General features: G+C 41.1%; 1 protein-coding gene across 1 annotated transcript in view; it reads left to right on the top strand.

The window, feature by feature from the left end:
- Window positions 1–15,612, top strand: part of svp (COUP transcription factor 2) — a 185,465-nt gene that overhangs the window by 65,077 nt on the left and 104,776 nt on the right. Inside the window, exon 3 of the mRNA XM_083118404.1 lies at window positions 11,251–11,781. Within this exon, the coding sequence (XP_082974530.1) occupies window positions 11,251–11,781 (531 nt within the window). The remainder of the gene's footprint in view (window positions 1–11,250; window positions 11,782–15,612) is intronic.

Below are 15,612 nucleotides of genomic sequence, written 5' to 3'. Positions count from 1 at the left end.
TAACCACCAGGGGGCCTCCCGTCCCTCAAGTCCTGATTTTTTTCGCGGCCTTTTAGGTTTGCGATCCCAATCCGCGGTCTGATCTTGGAGTACGGTTTGGCTTCAAGACTGCAAGAGTTCCTGAGGATTTTGAAGAAGTAAGTCTCTCTAGACTTCCGGCTTGGTTGTCCTAGGATCTTCAAGGAATGGTTCCAAAATCTTGTACCGGCAACGCCCTTCTCTTTACTCGAAAGATGGCAAGGGAAATTTTAAACAAAGAGGGAAAAAGGGAAATTTGTTGAAAAATGTACAAGAAAACAACTGCGAGAATATATAGTCTATAGTATACTGGGGCATTTATTTAGTTTTGATTTTGATTTTGAATTTAAAATTTTGGGAGCGTCAGCACTGAGGCTATTTTGCTCCCGTCATATTATACGGGGGCCAGCCCCTTATCATTACAAATAACAACTCTAGCGTTGCATAACTAAAAATGTTAAAATGTTCTGACTTCTGTAAAAAGCTGAGGCCGTAAACGGGCACTCAGCACACACAAGGACAACAAACAGGACAACACACACAAAATTATACTGGCCATAGTGCCAGTCGCCAGAGCCTCGTTAGTCTTTAGTCCAGGGTGCACTACGTGGAAGTGAGGTTGACTTTTGGGCGCATACGTGGAAGGTCACCCCTTACACCCCGCATTTATTTAGTTTTTAAAGTTTTTTTGTGCTATTAAATTAGCTCTTAGGCCGTGTCCGAAAGGTGCAAGACCGTACTTGTTACTGGAAGTGTTGTCTTGCGAATTGCACTTCGACTGCAGCGCCAAATACGATCAGTAGATAAAACTGAGTACTCGTTGTTTTCCTCGCCATTTAAACACTTGTTTTTCACTATTAAAATCACATATAATTTTCAAATACTCGTACACATACATTTCCACACATTAAGAGAACTATAACCAACGACTAGCTGCCCATAACGTATATCTACCTGTGCTGCTGGCTTTCTAACTCCGTGATTTTAAACAAATGAACAACGAGTGCGGAAACCACGTGACCTAGTCACCAACCATCTGTACTGCGAGCTGTGTACTTGCGTCTTGGCGCTTTCGAACTGTACTAGGTGACGTCACTTCCGCCAAGACCATACTTCAAGTCTGTACTTTGTACCTTTCGGACAGAGCCTTAGTTTGTGTCCAGCTAAGACTCGAAACTGCTCCTAATCCATCAACCTTTCGCTGCGCCGAGCTGAGGAAAGATAGGTCTGTGCGCTGAATTGTCGTAGGAGGAGAAAACTTAGCATTACCCGTATGGAAGTATTCTTTTAGTTGTTCTCTTCGGAATACCAAACTTTCGATGGCGTAGAAAAACATATGAACGGGAACAGAACAGGGTCAAGATTTAATTTGCGGATGGAAAAGTCGAATTGTCCATTTGATTAAACGTAACTTAAAGTTGAAGTTGCCTCTCTCTAAGGAATATATGGGATATTCTAAATACTTTTTCATTAAATTTTTAACACCCCGTATCTGCTTCTGTCGTTTTTTCAGCAGCAGTTCACACTTCGACGTTATTGAAATAAATATCCGCCTGTTGCGAAACTGTCCCTCGTAACCGTAAAATAAAATCAGAGATTACCAACTTCCCCAACAGATGGAACAACTTGAATGGTTTAAAAAAGTATTGTAGCTACCACAGGCAGAGTACATTTTTATTATAATTTTATGATTCACTAAAACCTTCAAATGTTACCAAATATATTGTTTATAATAGACAAACGAACGAGTCAGTCAAAAAATGCTATGTCGCGTTGCATTTCAATTCGCGATGTTGAACTTTAGAAAGTTTACATGACATTAATTGTAATGTAAAATTCAAATACAAAAAATGCGTATTAAGCTACTTTGTGTCACTAAAACAACGGATTACCGAACTCGCTTTTCAAGTACTGAAACGTGAATCTCATTCTGTTGTCCCTAAAGATAGGTTTATATCAACTGAAACTGTGTTCATATCGCATGAATATGGAAATTATGCTTTAATATATGTGCTAAAAGCTAATATATACAAACATGAAAAATATAAATAGCATTTCCCGAGCTTGCATTCCATGACTCGCAAAGTTAGTGTAAAATTGATTGTATCTTGATTCAGGTTTGGTTAATACCGACGATAAGGATGAATGATGATATCTGCCTCCCCGATGGCGTAGTGGTACCGTCATCGCCTCGTAATCAAGGGGTCCCGGGTTCGATACCCGGTGGTGGAACATGGTGATTCGGATCCCACTTTAAACTATAGGACCAGTCCCAATTAGCTTTTCTGTGCATAAAGTGGACTTAAAACAACAATTCGATTTAAGAGACCCTTGGCGCCATTGATTTTTTCATCGTATAAGATATGTATTTACACATAAATCCGTTTTCTGATTTTTTATTTAGTTGACATCGTGTAGCACCAGTTAGGGCTGTATTATATCCGTAACATCTCTGCCTATTCTGAATTTGCAGCTTGAGAGCGAGTCATAACTCCTGCTGGAGCCACAAATCAACTAGCGAGCCGTTGACGTCATAACTACACTCGCGCAGTCAGCTGGAGGCTTTCAGAAAATAATCTGACTCTACAATGGGAATTTTTGTTAACGAGAGGGAAATATTTTGCTCTTCAGGAGGGAATTTTTACGAAAATGAGTTACCATCACTGCACAACCGTACCTTTACCGCTGTTGTTTATCGGGTGATGGGGAATGGAAGGGGGAGAGACATGTAACCCAACCATTTCCATAAGAATGAAGTCCCTGATGCCCAAACATCGAACCGGTAAGAAATTGAAAAGAGGGATGCCTGGGAACCTTCAGGTACAAAACACATCCCTCCTGCCTCATTGCCAATCTTCCCCACCGTCTGGGCTGGGAAAAGGTACAAGGATTGTAGTGGAAACAAGTGACCAGCGCAAGGGGGGCGGGGGAACCGGAGCGTGACGTAGGATGACTTGAGGAATCCCGGTCCCCCCTCCTGCCCCAGAGCGATGGGATTCGGCGATAAGATACATGCAAGTGCGTATGTGGAGGGGGATCATCTTGACCATTTCCTCTCATTCAATGCACTCCGTGTTGCGTGGCCGGCGTTCTCTTTCACACATGTCACACATGGACACTTTCCATGCTCTTGTCTCTCTAAGGTATGGAAAACCCACAAGAGGCCATGTGAGGGTAGTACTGATACTCGCACCAAAAGCTTCATACTGCTTGTTTGGCGACGAAACTGATACATTATGAACAATGTTTTGTTTCTTAATTTCACCATTTTTTACACGCACAAGCTCATGGAGAAGCAGGGGGGTATCGAATGGAGGAGATTCATCCCTTCCCCAAATGCACGAACTGAAACATAAATTTCTTGGAAAAATAAGGGAAATTTTATATAATTTATAATTTTTTTTATGAATTAGTGTGAAGATACATTCCAGTTGAAAAACAAATTTTAATTTATTAATTAATTTATGTCTATGCATGCGAGTAATTTGTAGGTAAATATAGGGTAAAAGAAGGGATGTTCGCCATGCTGGGAATTTCGCCGTACTTGTGGTTGTTTTAATCGTAGATAGAAACTATAGGCTGGAAACACTCACTGATGCCTGTAAAAAATCAAGTAACATGTGCCTTGTTTCCACTGAAAACTGTACTGTGGTAAGCGAACTAGCAAGCAAGCAGTACAGTTTGGAATGCCCAGTTGTGTCTACACGGAAGACAAAGAAAGGTGCCGAATTTCAATACTACGTTGAAAATTGTCATTTCGTGGCAGATAAGAATTATTTTTCTTCCTTTTAATTATTGATACCGTAACCTCATACCGTAAGAATGTCGTGAAAAGATTTGCTTTGGAAAGCGTGCACGTACAAGTAAACATAAGTTGTTTTCTTTCGACTATGCATTTGCTGGTAAATTCGCCAGAGTAACAGAAAATGTGTCGAATTTCCCTTCTTACAGGCGATCTTTCACACGCAACGTGTTCACAATGCATATGGACATTTAGGCTTATGTTTCTTAAACATGTTTGTATTGTATATTTTTAAGCAGTTTTGTATTGTCATTTGTAAGTCTTTTACACTTTGTTGTCTCACTTATTGGCAACAACTTGGTATTTCATACTAAGTTATATGGCGAATTTCCCAGCATGTGGCGGGAATTTCACCACTTTCTCTCATTTTAGCTTTTTTTTAAAATATTACGTCAAAAGTATAAGTAAAACAGTATTTATGTTATATTCCTCATAATTCACAATGACTACTTTTTGTCCTCCCCCAATTCGTTTAGAAGGAAAAAAATGAAAAGCATTTTGGTGGCGAACTTCCCCTCCTTTACCCTGAATGAAAAAGGAAGAATAGGGAACTTTAAATTAGGAATGAATAACGTATGCTCAAAGCTGATTTGGAATCAGTCAAGTTTGAAAAGCGAAATTCTTGAAATTTGACCAAATCAGTGGCTTAAGAACTCCATGGGCCAGGGCCGACTGAGTGATGCACGGTCAGCACATTGAGTCCCATCGCTGCTGTTTCCTGGCTGTCGACACCAGAGCCCGCTACTTTCGGCGCGTGGGCGACATTATCTGCCCTTTTCGTGCAGCGAAGGTGATGGAGCTCACAGACCAAGGTCGCAACAAGCATTCATAACCATTGGACTTCACAGACTTTATGGCAAGAGTGATGGTGTCGGACATGCTTGTGAGAAACATCGGTCTTCGTGATGTCTGAGTGACGTCATGCATTCTTTTCGTTGCGGAGGAGGTAGGTTTTTTCTCGTTGGACCGATTGCTACCCTCACTTTGAATGACCGACGCTTTTTGAAGGCAAGGCAGGTATATACAGGTGGGCAACGAGTGCTTGCTACTGAGCGTTATTGGTTGAAATAATCGATTCTCTCAATTCTCCCAGTCACTGTCACAGCCACAAAGACTATGGTGGACCCCTAGAGCCAGGGGGTGCGAAGGTATTTTTCTTCCACATCCACTTCAGCACCCAAATACTGTTGCAACTCTTCAGACAAAAAAATTGGAATAACAAATAAATAGTTTTGGCAACTAAACATTTGTTTACACAGGCGATAAACAAAGTAGATTATTCATCAGTACTAAATGCTCTTTAGTAACCCTGCATATTTGCTTACCAAAAAAACTTAATCAAACGTGTGTTGTTAATTCACCCGGAAGCACCTTCATTATATCATTTTACTTTGGGCTGAAATGGCTTTATTTTATTAGAGGAACAATAAGACTTATGAAAATCATGTGGTGATACTGAGCATAGGTACTGAAGAAATGCCACTATTATTGTCTGCTACAGTTGAGCCGCTGTACAAGTTGTTGTCGGCAAAGCAAGCAAGAAAAATTAATGAAGTCGCTAACAATTTTCAGTTTCACTGACATATTATCATAGAAGGCTATTAAAAGTTCTTTGGTATTTGATGTAATGGCTAAAGCACACATGCTTTCATTTTTTCTTTCCCTTAAATTTCATTCCGCACCCCATCAGCACCTCTAGATGATTGATCATAGTGTCTAGAGCTGTCAAATAGAAGCCAAGAGTATCATAGATTTTCCGATCAAACAGTCTCAGGCCGTGAAGAATAACAATCCATGTCGACATCCCTGCAACCGTGGAAGCAGATTTTAGGTTTCGCATATAGGGTGATTAAAACAGTCAGGAACCATAGGACAACTCCGTTATTAATGCAGATAGCTAAAAATGGAAAGAAGTTATGTTGGAAATCTGAGGCACCCAATCTAATGTCCGCAAATTTTCAATGTAACATTTTAGGATACTGTTACGTTATTGCAATACCGTACTGCACTAGGTAAATTTGGTTTGATGACAATAATTAGAGGCAAGGCAAAAAGCGAGACACATGCAGCTCCCACCCCCCGCCCACGTAGATGTCACATTTTCTGTTCTATTACGGTGTACAACCTTAACTGTCACATTAGATTGAAAACCGCATATTTCCAATAATTTTCTCTTTTTTCCATATTTCGCTATCTACCCTGTATATTGTCCTGTCAAAGTTGTTTTAGGTCCACGTAATACTCACGTAGGCTAATTGGGACAGGTGCTACAGTTAAAGATGGAAACCCAACGCCTGTGCTACGTACCCCAACCGGTGATCGAACCCGGGACCCCTTGCTTACAGGGCGATGGAGTTACCACCAACACCATTGTTGAGGTCCAGCCAATGTTCTTTATACGTGTTGCATTTGCACATTTGGCTAATCGCGACGATAAGAATGAATGATGATTAGAAGCCATTGATGAAGGGAGAGCCACAAGTAACACGCTGTCCGCGTCAGGACCCGAACACGGGAAAAATCGACAGTGAGATCCAGTGGCGGCGAGGAGGGGGGGGGCAGTTGCCCCCTACTTTTTGCCACTTTTGCCCCCGTACTATGCTAACGCTTATCTACCCACCCCCCTAGTTTTGGCACCTTGTACCCGGTTTTGGAACCCAATCACCGCCACTGGCGACATCTAAAGCCGAGCCGGTAGGCTAATGTTCTGATAAGTACTTGTCGAGCTCATTGCTGATCCATCCCTTCAATTTGATACCGAATTTGTAATATCGCCGTTGTTCTTGAAAAGCGTAAAGAATTTGTTTTTGGGACGAAGAGAAGAAAAAAGACAGTCGGAAACCAAATCTGTTTCTTTCCTACCCCAAACAGAACAGTGGGAACCTACATCTTTCACTACAAAGCAGTTGAATCTCCCACTTGTTGCTCCTTCTCACTCATCCCCTCTCCCCCATCCGGACTACCCCCCCCCCTTCCTCCCGCCTCTTACGTTTTCGAGTCTGTTCCTTTATCCCCCGTTGTCTGAAATAACCGAGCGAAAATATCCCCGCCTTTTCAAAAAATTCCCGAAGTGTTAAAGCAGAAGGAATAGGAATGGAACAGTGGATTTGGGCGGTAAGCTTTTTTCCCCATTCAGGTACTTTTTGGAGCCCAGTGTTGCCAACTGTGTGAAATTTTAGTTCAGTGATGGACAATTCAAATCATACAGCATTACAGATAATTTTGAAAACATCTAGTTCAATTTGTACACATAAATATAATAATTAGTAGAATTTGTTTACAGGAATTTCTTAGATTACCATACGTATTCTAACCCTGTCAGGCCAGTTTATAACAAGAACTTTAAATTCATTTCACCTTAAATATTTCAAGGAAAAGATTCACATAAATATGTGAATTCACACATTCGCGTATGTTATACATACGTATGACTAGTAATTGTTCTGAGCGCCATCTTCTGTGCTTTAATTTCTTGATTTGATTTGACTTTTTTATATATAGTATATAGCGTCGCTTTTCTGCCGATTTTCGACTAATCGTGACGATGAGTATAAGTGATAATATGAAATCGACGAAGCAAGACTCACAAATAAGACCTATGACAAGGCCGGCATTCGAACCCAGTAACCATTTCGCCACAGAGATCGGCAAAATTTCTAGGTCCAGTCTCTACCTGAACTTAAAAGTGGATTTAGAACAACAATTCTAACAAACAAAGGCAAAGTAGGATTTGACCTACAATTTACGGAGAGATCCGCATCAGTGTGCGTCTCCGCTGGGTTTAGAACTCGGTACCGCTTCATTGCAAGACGCAGGCGTTAACCACGTTAAGCAATTACTAAGAAACCCGGAAATAACTACGAAATGTTATGAAATATTGTACAAATTGAAATGCTTCCATTCGCGCGATTCCTTGGCCACGTTTTTGGGGTCACCCTGTATATACCTCAAAGTGAATTGGACAGAGTGGAAGATAGGTCACCTTAAATCCTTCCTTCACTCCGGTCGACCTTACGCTTATTGATTTACGTGGACGTGTACACACTTCAGAAGCATGCGCTGGCTGGCCAAGTGTTGACATTCTCTTCGCCCATGCGAGAGGGGGAGAGCCCATAATAGCATTTGCGTATCGCAATAAATATGGCCGTGAAGTTACGCAATCAATATCTGGGAACACTATACGTACGCACCCTGTCTGTGGATGACCAGCGGGCGTGCCCCCTCCATCGTCACTTGAAGACATGGTCAAGCCCAGAGCCTCGTCTCGATATTTGAGCCGACAAAAAGACATACCATAGTTTAACAAGGAACGAGAACCAGACTCGAGACGCAAGGGCAACATCCGAATCCTGAAATGTCCCAGTCCCAGGGAACAACGCTTCCGGATACTCGAATTTCGGTTCCGGATACGAGTACCCTATTACAGTTCCGTATCCGGGTCGTGGAATTTCAGTTCGGTGTACGGTTAACCGATTGAGTTGCGGGTCCGAGTACCCGAATTACAGTTCCAGATTCGATACCCGTAATTCGGTTCCGGATCTGAATACCGAAATTTCAGTTCCGGATGTAGGTTCGGATCTGAGTACCCGAGTTTCAACCCCAGTTACGGCTACCCGATTTGAGTTCGGAATACGGGCACCTGATTTTCGGTTTCGAATTCGGTTACCCAACTTTCGGTTCGGTATCTGGGTGTCCGAATATCGTAGCCAAATCCTGTTACCCTAAAATCGGTTCCAGATTTGAGCACCCGATTTCCAAATTCAGACCGGCTTTTGTGGCGGAGTGGTTGGCACTACGACGCCAGGGGTCGTGGGTTGAGTCTCGACCTGGGCATGTGTGTTCTTCGTGAGTGTCCCTTCATCAATTCCATCATATCTTGAATCATCCTCATCTTCGCGATTAGCCAAAAGTGGCAGAAAAGTAAAATGAACCAACTTTCGATTTCAGATCCGGGTGCCCGATTTGTGGTTCCGGACCGGAATCCACTATAAACTTTAGACCCACATAAACTTTTTTTAAGAAATCCTGTTAGATCCCACGTTAAACTTTAGACCCAAAAACAAATTTAAAAAGAAAAAAATGACGCCACTTCAATTACAGAACCTGCCAGTCTATTAACACACTCTCCTAAGCAAGGTGCATATTAAAATCACAGCATCTGCGAGATCACCAAGAATTCACACATCAGCCAGGACCGTTCTTGCGGACCGGACCCTCCCTCGCGGCAACTCCCGCCCCCACAAATCATGCGTGACCCGGCGGAGGCCCGGTCCATTGAAGTAGGTCGTCTCCAGTGTCCCCCGAGGGCAACGCGATGGAATGCGGTTACGGCAGGGCCCAAGCGGGCGAAGGCTCTCGGATCTTTAATTTGGTGCTGAAAAAAAATAAAGGGCAACATGGATTCTTGGTAGCCAGTTGTTAATCTGCCGATGATCTTAAGGTAACAATTGCCCCCGCCAGGCAGGATATGGCAGTGGAAGCATTGTTGCTTCCTAAGGAAAAGCAGAGAGCGTATACACTTATCGCGGGTGACCCCGATGCGTGACCTCCTCGGTCTTCTTGTAGGTGAGGGAGGACGGCTTCGAGCAGGTAGACTGACCATGTGACCAGAAGATTCGCAAAACGTGTGCATTTATACAGACACCACTAGTGGCGGCGGTTGGGTTTCAAAAAAGGGGTTAGCAAAAAGAGTTTTCTTGCCCTTGATACATAAGGTTTAGCATAGTTTAAATATTTAATAATATATTTTATTAAATATATATAAACGAAGTAATTGTTACTTATGTACAAATACATAGCCTATACTATATATATCATGTATGTTTAAAGTAATAAACTAATTCCTTTACCAACTGGTTAAAAATGTAAATAAATTACAAAACAGTTGAAATTGTTTTATTAGCAATTGGATTGCTTTTTATTAATATAAATCAATTATATTTCATAGTTGTTGCTGTACTTTTGTTGTGCATTTATTGTTAATGGTGCAGAGGTCTCACAAAGACAGACAGTATCCTCAGTAGAGATATTTTAAGCCAAAACAAACTGCTATCTTTTGTGTTATATCAAAAACTCTCCCCCCAGGAAATTTTTGGTGGAGGTAGATCCCCCATGATTTCTCACTGATTGTATTTGTAGTATTCCTGGGATGACCTTTCTACGCGATACACATGATGAGTAAAAATCTTGTTTTTGGAATTTTTGAAAACCCATGGAATCATTTTCTTCTTTGCATTATGTGGTAGAAAATGAAAGAAGAAACATGGATGCTTTGATCTAGGTGGGTCCTGCATTTTACACTCAATTTTTTTAATACTAACTGAACTTATTTCTGTAATTTTATATTGACAATTACCAGGGAGGGATCGACTGAATGGTTCCAACCCCCTTGCCCCCTCCTCCTCAGCAACACCCCAAACTTAGCTGCCAGTTTATATCTAATGCTGTCTGCTAACAACATATTTCATTCCAGCTACTTATGGATAATCTATAATGTCTGTACAGGTTGTTGTGGCAAGTTAATTGTAGGACCTCCCCGATTGTGTAGTGGTAGTAACATTCTCACGTTATAATCAAGGGTTCCCGGCAGTGACGTGCCCAGGATTTTTGAAAGGGAGGGGTTATGTGTACATTTTTTAAGTAGTCAGTACTCATTTTGCCATATTTTCCTGTCTTTGACGTTCTTTTTTTAGAAATACTGGACCAAAAGGGGGTTATAAACCCCAACAAACCCCCTTGGGCACGCCACTGGTTCCCGGTGAATATATATATTGGTCCTGATATTTTATACTGTAGCTCCAGTCCCGACTTGTCTAGCTGTATGTAGATTGGACTGAAGCAAATTCCTCTTAAAATTGTTGGAATAGTTGGCAACTATGAGGCTAGGAAGTTGATGGTAAATCATCTTTATTTCTGGGCCTTGAAGACAATGCTAAACCTAATAGTACTGTTTCCCTTCAGTTAGAACTAGAAAACATTGTTTTTATTTTGCATTTCATTTTCCGGCGTATTTTGGGGTATTTTTCAGTATTTTTTTTTCAGTTTCATTGCATTATCATTGTTGAAGTTTCTTCTTCCCAGTTGTTTCATGAATTTTAAATGAATTTGCTAGCATGGAATGAAGTAAAAATACGAAAAAAACAACAAAAAAAGTACATTAGGACTTAATTGCTTCGATAGTTCACCAAACAACAGATTTTATCAAATTATTGAACTAGTCTCGTCATTTATGAAAAATCAAACTTCCATTTTAAATTATTTTTAGGCAATTTTTAAATAATTTTAAGGTCATTCTATAGGTAATTTTTTGAGATTTTTTAGGTCATCAACTTCCGAGCCCTAGTTATGTTAATAATATATATGATGATAATACTGCAACTGTATAATTCTAACTTTGATTCTTTTCTTCTCTCCTTCGGGATTCGCAACAGCCGTGCAGAGGGGGCGTGTCCCACCATCGCAGCCGCCCGGAATCCCTGGACAGTTCGCCCTGACCAACGGTGACGCTCTCAACGGACACTCGTACCTGTCCAGCTACATCTCCCTTCTGCTGAGGGCCGAACCGTACCCGACGGCCCGCTACGGCCAGTGCATGCAGCCCAACAACATCATGGGGATCGACAACATCTGCGAACTCGCAGCCCGTCTGTTGTTCAGTGCTGTGGAGTGGGCGAGGAACATCCCGTTCTTCCCGGACCTGCAAGTCACGGACCAGGTCGCGCTTCTAAGACTCGTATGGAGTGAACTGTTCGTTCTGAACGCATCGCAGTGCTCAATGCCCTTACACGTGGCGCCGCTGTTGGCGGCCGCCGGACTTCACGCGTCCCCAATGGCAGCGGATCGCGTAGTGGCCTTTATGGATCACATTAGGATATTCCAGGAGCAAGTGGAAAAGTTGAAAGCGCTACATGTGGACTCGGCGGAGTACAGCTGTCTAAAAGCCATCGTTCTCTTCACAACAGGTAAGTGTTGATGCATGATTTCACTCGCCTTTGTTAGGTTAAGATCAGGAGAACTTGCTGGCCATTTTTGGATTAGATCTGGAGACTGCGACGGCCAATCTTAAGACACTTTTTTTTAATAATGGCTTCTGCACACCCATAGTAGTAGTGGTGATAATTTCAAGTAATTTCTTGCGGATATTGATTGATTGATTAATTGAGTTGGTGTTTTAAGTAAACTTTATTCACAGTAAGGCTAATCAGGACTGGACCTACAGTTTAAAGTGGGATCCAAAGCACTATGTGCCTCCATCGGGTATCGAACCCGGGACACCTTGATTACAAGGCGACGACGCTACCACTGAGCCATCGGGGTTGCAGAATTTTGATATGTGTGTGTGTGTGTAAAAATAAATAAAGTTAGATTAATACGGTGATTATAAGTGAGGGCGCGAATGCGTATAAACGCGCAAACATAGAGACACACACATAATGAGGAGCAAAATACACTCCTCACAAAAAGTGGAATATCTAGGTGATAGCACAGCCTTGGAATGCAACAACACATGGTATCTGTCTGTCTGCTGGACGTTCTCCTGTTTTCACCGACATATGCAAACCGTGCCTATCACCTATTGCCTAATACATATAACACTATTCCAAACATTTTGTGCCTAATATAACAATATTCCAACGTTTTTGTGAGGAATGTATAATGTTATGAAAACGTTATTGTGGATTCTAAAAGATTCACTTGCGAGTTGCGACCAGAATAAAGTGCAAAAAAGCTTTAAAAATAAATACTCTGTAAGAACATTGGCCTCATTTACTCTTTTCTGGAGTTGAAATCGTCTGCCTTGGGCGATATTCTGTTCTAACCAACCCCTTATATAACTCTAGAAGTGTAATCTTATTATCTACCAAGCGAATAGAAGCCTTATTAGAGAGAGAGCATTTACTAGTGTTTAAACGTAGCTATATACAATTAAATTTATAAGTTTAACGAGTTTGTATATTGTGAGGGCTAAAAGGTACTATGCAACCATGTTGGAGAATTGTGGGCGGGGCAAAAAGTGCCTAACCCCCCTCAAAACTCGGTGCATGTGTCATGTAGCCTTCCCCAACAAGAAACAATCGCGGTAGGAACAACGCAGTATCAAATTAGTAGACAACGTGGTAATCTAAATAAATGAACAGCGTTGCAGGAGAGAAAAAAATTATATTGCGGCTCGAGGACCGTTAATTTTCGCTGCCATCCAACTACCGTAAAAATTTGCCTTCACGTTTTTTTAAGACATTTACGGTCATTATATAGTTAACTCCAATTAATGCAATTTTAATTATTGAGTTTCTAAAATGATATGTATGATGCACGCAGCTGAAAATTGTAATCATTACCAATCTCTATGCATGATTTAGATTTAAATAAAAACGTTTTTGTAAATTACCAGGCAGCCTTCAACGCCAGAATATTGTAAATTTTATGGCAACTCTGTGCAGCTTCTTCTTCTTTTCTTGGCTCACACCGACTTTAAGCAATTTCTAGCCAGAGCTACTGAATACTGTGTAGCACACAATTGTGTTTAGACAACTATGATTGTCAACTGTCTTTGTATTTTATTTCAATTTCAATAAAGCGATTTCTCAAGGTGCAACTGATCAGTGTCTTTTAGAATAACTTATAGGTCTATATTTTCACAATAGAGCACTAAACTCTTCAGTTTTCTTTACCCCCACCTATTCTCGTATTTATAACTCACATAAACGTTTGAAGCAACTTGTCCATTGCCAGTCGGTAAGGATTTCTCATCTCATTTTGTTGCTGTCTCTTATTTTCTTAAGCCTATTGTTGCTTGACAGGCCTCATGTTGGATAAATCAGGCAGTCAAGACGTTGCAATACCAGAATGCACTTTCACACTAGGTACTCAAAAAGTTTGGGAGGGAAAGTTTATTCGTAACAGCTGGCACTTTGGAAAAGAGAGAAAGTGTTCTTTGAAAAGGTTTTATCAGAACGAGTGATGTCAGCAGGCAGGCATGTTCAATCAGCATATGGAATTATGATTAGATACGAGACAGAGGGTGATCGATTGATTATTAATAACATTTTTATGGGGCGTCGACGCTGATGCTATTGCACCCTTCAGCTGTTACGGATGCCATCCCCTGATCTCGGGATTATGAGGGGTCAGAACCCCCTCTCTTTACACTCAATTTTCTTGTAGAAAATAGATCAACAGTATCACTTCTCCCCAAAAAAGTATTTCAAGCGTCCGAATAGTGAATACCCCTAAAACATTTCCAGGTGGAACTGTACTCGTCAATAAAAATAAGACAGTCTTATTCTCAGTCTCGTCTCGAGCTAGAACACAATTCGGTCAATTAAACTAAATAATATTAACTCACGAAAACAGGAAGTTAATTGCCATTCGAACACAAACTGTATTCACAGTACAAATGTGCTAAAGCAAAAGGTATAAGTATTATCGATAAATTCAAATTATAACACCGTTTGTATTTATTTTTATGTCAATCCCTCTCCTGCCAAGCTGCATATAGTGGCGACGGGATGAGTAATGAATATATGAATATTCACAATACTTTGTCAAAGTAACATCCATGCCCATTACTCGAACCCGGAACCTCCCGTGTCAAGATCGTAACGAACAAACTCAACAGTGGCAAATTAGATTAGAGTAATAATAATCAAGCGTCGTTATCTGCCCACCGTAATAGCCTATAGAAGAAATTTCAAAATATCAATAGAGATGCATAGATTAAAGTGAACTTACATTCGCACACGGAAGAGAAATATCGAATGAAATAGGAAATAAAGAAAAACGGGGAAAATGATAGAAAATGGGAGGAAAAAGAATTGAAGAGAAAACTATAGAGAAACTTGAAAAGCACGTCAATAGATTCCACCCAGCAAATCAAAATCTTCTGGTGATGCCACTGTTGATCACACGAAATTCTGTTTCAACTCGTAAAATTCGAACGTGGAACATGTTACAAAAATCATATTTGACCTAGTAAATAGTAACTGTGAAAGTAACATAGTTACTTGTTACTTTCTGAAGTAACTGCAGCTGAATTACTCTCTCAAATGAGTGACTGTAACTGTAACAGAGTTCCTTTCTTGGGTGAAGTAACTGTAACTGAGTTACTTTTTCAAAAGTAACTTTCCATATACTGGTGTAGACATAGGTGGGCGTAGGTTACCTGCAAGAAGGTAACCGGGAAACCTTTGTGATTCATGTGCCCCTTTGCTCATCAAATGGACCTTCACAGAGTGGTCATCCCATGCAGCTTTTTTTTTTAGCCAGGTAAGAAACGCGAAGCGAAACGTTAACATGTAATGCGCAATAGTTGTTCCTTTTTCAGCATTCCTTTCATCCTCCCCCTCCCACTCCCCCTATTATCTTTTTCTTCTTTATTCCCCGCTGAGGCACGAGTTGTCCTGGCCAGTTGGAGGCCGTCTCTGGCCTTCCTGCTTGCCTGAATGCCGTGCGTTACATCTCCCATTGCAAAGGATCAGACGGCGGAGAAAAAGCGTACGCCTACACAATCTCGCCCCTCCCCCCGCTCTTCCTCCCCCCTTTTATATACTTGTGAAGCTGAGCTTGCCTCGCTTTCCGAGCTTGCAAAGCAGAGAACATGTTACCTAAACCAATTGGAATCGCATTCAGATGCACGAAATGTGGCGAAATTTGAGCTGGGTCTGTTTAGTAGAACCTAAGAATGTTTACACACATAGCAGAGTTGTTTGTCGACACATAAACAAGATTTTTTCCCACAAATATCGAATGATAAGTGAATAGAACCAATTTTATTGATTGTACATGCTCTCATT

The sequence above is a fragment of the Lepisma saccharinum genome, chromosome 3 (assembly GCF_977018435.1).
Source record: "Lepisma saccharinum chromosome 3, izLepSacc3.1, whole genome shotgun sequence".
In the NCBI taxonomy this organism is placed as follows: Eukaryota; Metazoa; Arthropoda; class Insecta; order Zygentoma; family Lepismatidae; genus Lepisma; species Lepisma saccharinum.
This window is presented reverse-complemented; position numbering and strand designations above follow the sequence as displayed.